This window comes from Tachysurus vachellii, chromosome 9 (genome assembly GCF_030014155.1).
Source record: "Tachysurus vachellii isolate PV-2020 chromosome 9, HZAU_Pvac_v1, whole genome shotgun sequence".
Classification (NCBI taxonomy): Eukaryota; Metazoa; Chordata; class Actinopteri; order Siluriformes; family Bagridae; genus Tachysurus; species Tachysurus vachellii.
This window is the reverse complement of record NC_083468.1, coordinates 28,073,596-28,076,095: the sequence shown is the minus strand read 5'-3', so window position 1 is coordinate 28,076,095 and position 2,500 is coordinate 28,073,596. Positions and strand designations below refer to the sequence as shown.

The following is a 2,500-nucleotide window of genomic DNA, read 5'->3' as shown; positions in this document are numbered from 1 at the left end:
ACACACAGACACACACAGAGTACCTGTCTGTGATTCAGCCTGGACTCGCTCACTTGACCGTTCAGACTGCAGAAAACATACACAGTAATAAATAACACTGTTCTAAGTGGTTAGTTTGTCTTTGTGCATGTGCGTGTCTGTATTCATGCATGTGAGCATGCGTGTGTGTGCGCATGTGTGTGTGTGTGTGCATGTGTGTGTGTCTGTGTGTGACTCTGTGTGTGTCTGTGTACATGAGTGTGTACATGTGTGTGTTTGACTGTGTGTGTTTCTGTGTACATGTGTGCGTGCAGGTTTGTGTGTCTGAGTGTGTCTGTGTGTGACTGTGTGTGTGTCTGTTTACATGAGTGTGTACATGTTTGTGTGACTGTGTGTGTGTCTGTGTGTCTGTGTACATGAGTGTGTACATGTTTGTGTGTCTGTGTGTGTGACTGTGTGTGTGTCTGTGTACATGAGTGTGTACATGTTTGTGTGTCTGTGTGTGTGTCTGTGTGTGTGACTGTGTGTGTGTCTGTGTACATGAGTGTGTACATGTTTGTGTGTCTGTGTGTGTGACTGTGTGTGTGTCTGTGTACATGAGTGTGTACATGTTTGTGTGTCTGTGTGTGTGACTGTGTGTGTGTCTGTGTGTGTGTCTGTGTACATGAGTGTGTACATGTTTGTGTGTCTGTGTGTGTGACTGTGTGTGTGTCTGTGTGTGTGTCTGTGTACATGAGTGTGTACATGTTTGTGTGTCTGTGTGTGTGACTGTGTGTGTGTCTGTGTACATGAGTGTGTACATGTTTGTGTGTCTGTGTGTGTGACTGTGTGTGTGTGTCTGTGTACATGAGTGTGTACATGTTTGTGTGTCTGTGTGTGTGACTGTGTGTGTGTCTGTGTACATGAGTGTGTACATGTTTGTGTGTCTGTGTGTGTGACTGTGTGTGTGTCTGTGTGTGTGTCTGTGTACATGTTTGTGTGTCTGTGTGTGTGACTGTGTGTGTGTGTGTGTGTACATGAGTGTGTACATGTTTGTGTGTCTGTGTGTGTGTCTGTGTGTGTGTGTCTGTGTACATGAGTGTGTACATGTTTGCGTGTCTGTGTGTGTGTCTGTGTGTGTGTCTGTGTACATGAGTGTGTACATGTTTGTGTGTCTGTGTGTGTGACTGTGTGTGTGTCTGTGTGTGTGTCTGTGTACATGAGTGTGTACATGTTTGTGTGTCTGTGTGTGTGACTGTGTGTGTGTGTGTACATGAGTGTGTACATGTTTGTGTGTCTGTGTGTGTGACTGTGTGTGTGTCTGTGTGTGTGTCTGTGTACATGAGTGTGTACATGTTTGTGTGTCTGTGTGTGTGACTGTGTGTGTCTGTGTGTGTGTCTGTGTACATGAGTGTGTACATGTTTGTGTGTCTGTGTGTGTCTGTGTACATGAGTGTGTACATGTTTGTGTGTCTGTGTGTGTGACTGTGTGTGTGTCTGTGTACATGAGTGTGTACATGTTTGTGTGTCTGTGTGTGTGACTGTGTGTGTGTCTGTGTGTGTGTCTGTGTACATGAGTGTGTACATGTTTGTGTGTCTGTGTGTGTCTGTGTACATGAGTGTGTACATGTTTGTGTGTCTGTGTGTGTGACTGTGTGTGTGTCTGTGTACATGAGTGTGTACATGTTTGTGTGTCTGTGTGTTACCTACCTTGTTATTGTCATTTAAAGGCCTGTTTATGGACACATAGTGTCTGACTTTACTACAAGAGAAAAAATACAAATGAGAAGATACATATAATGTATATACAGTGTTAAACAACAACAACAACAACAACAAGCATTGTGTCCACTAGAGGGCATCGTAGCATTGTTAGCAGAAAGTTGCAATGGGAGGAGTTTGTTTGGAACATGTGATTCTGAGTAATGATGCATTTCCTTAGGAAGCAGGAAGTCTGGTTTTGTTGGTGTTGAGTTGTTTCCACAGCAGTCAGTACAAGCAGCTACAGAATCAACCAACAACATTTATGTTAAATTCCCTATTTCTGATCTCTCCAAGTCCTCTGGTCTGCATACAGTTTACGCACGCACACACACACCAACACACACATGCACTTGTATGCACACGGACGCACACACACGCACATGTACACACACACACACACAAACGCGTGCATGTACACACAAACGCATGCACACAGACAAACGCATACACACACACACCTATACTCACCCTCCCTGTCCAATGACAGGTGTGATCTTTACATTCTGTTGTACGCTGTCGCCATTCTTCTTTTTGGCATAATAAAGACCCTGCCATTCCTGCAACACACACAAACACACACACAAACACACACACAAACAAGCTGTAATTTACTGTATTTTATAGAGTGAATGCCCAACACTGATATACAGTTCAGAATTTCCTATTCGTATGATAGCGATTCATCAGTAATAGCAATAATATTAAACATTAATGCTGAAGTAGGAGAGTGTGTGTACTGTAGGCTGTGTTTGATGTGTCTCCCCACAGTTTCAAACAC

General features: G+C 43.6%; 1 protein-coding gene across 2 annotated transcripts in view; it reads right to left on the bottom strand.

Annotated features, from left to right (window-relative positions):
* pde8a (phosphodiesterase 8A) overlaps positions 1-2,500 on the bottom strand; it is a 45,234-nt gene that overhangs the window by 12,792 nt on the left and 29,942 nt on the right. For both annotated transcript variants that reach the window (XM_060878470.1, XM_060878468.1), the window contains 3 exons: positions 2,191-2,279; positions 1,669-1,720; positions 24-66 (listed from right to left, as the gene is read on the bottom strand). In XM_060878470.1, the coding sequence (XP_060734453.1) occupies positions 24-66; positions 1,669-1,720; positions 2,191-2,279 (184 nt within the window). The remainder of the gene's footprint in view (positions 1-23; positions 67-1,668; positions 1,721-2,190; positions 2,280-2,500) is intronic.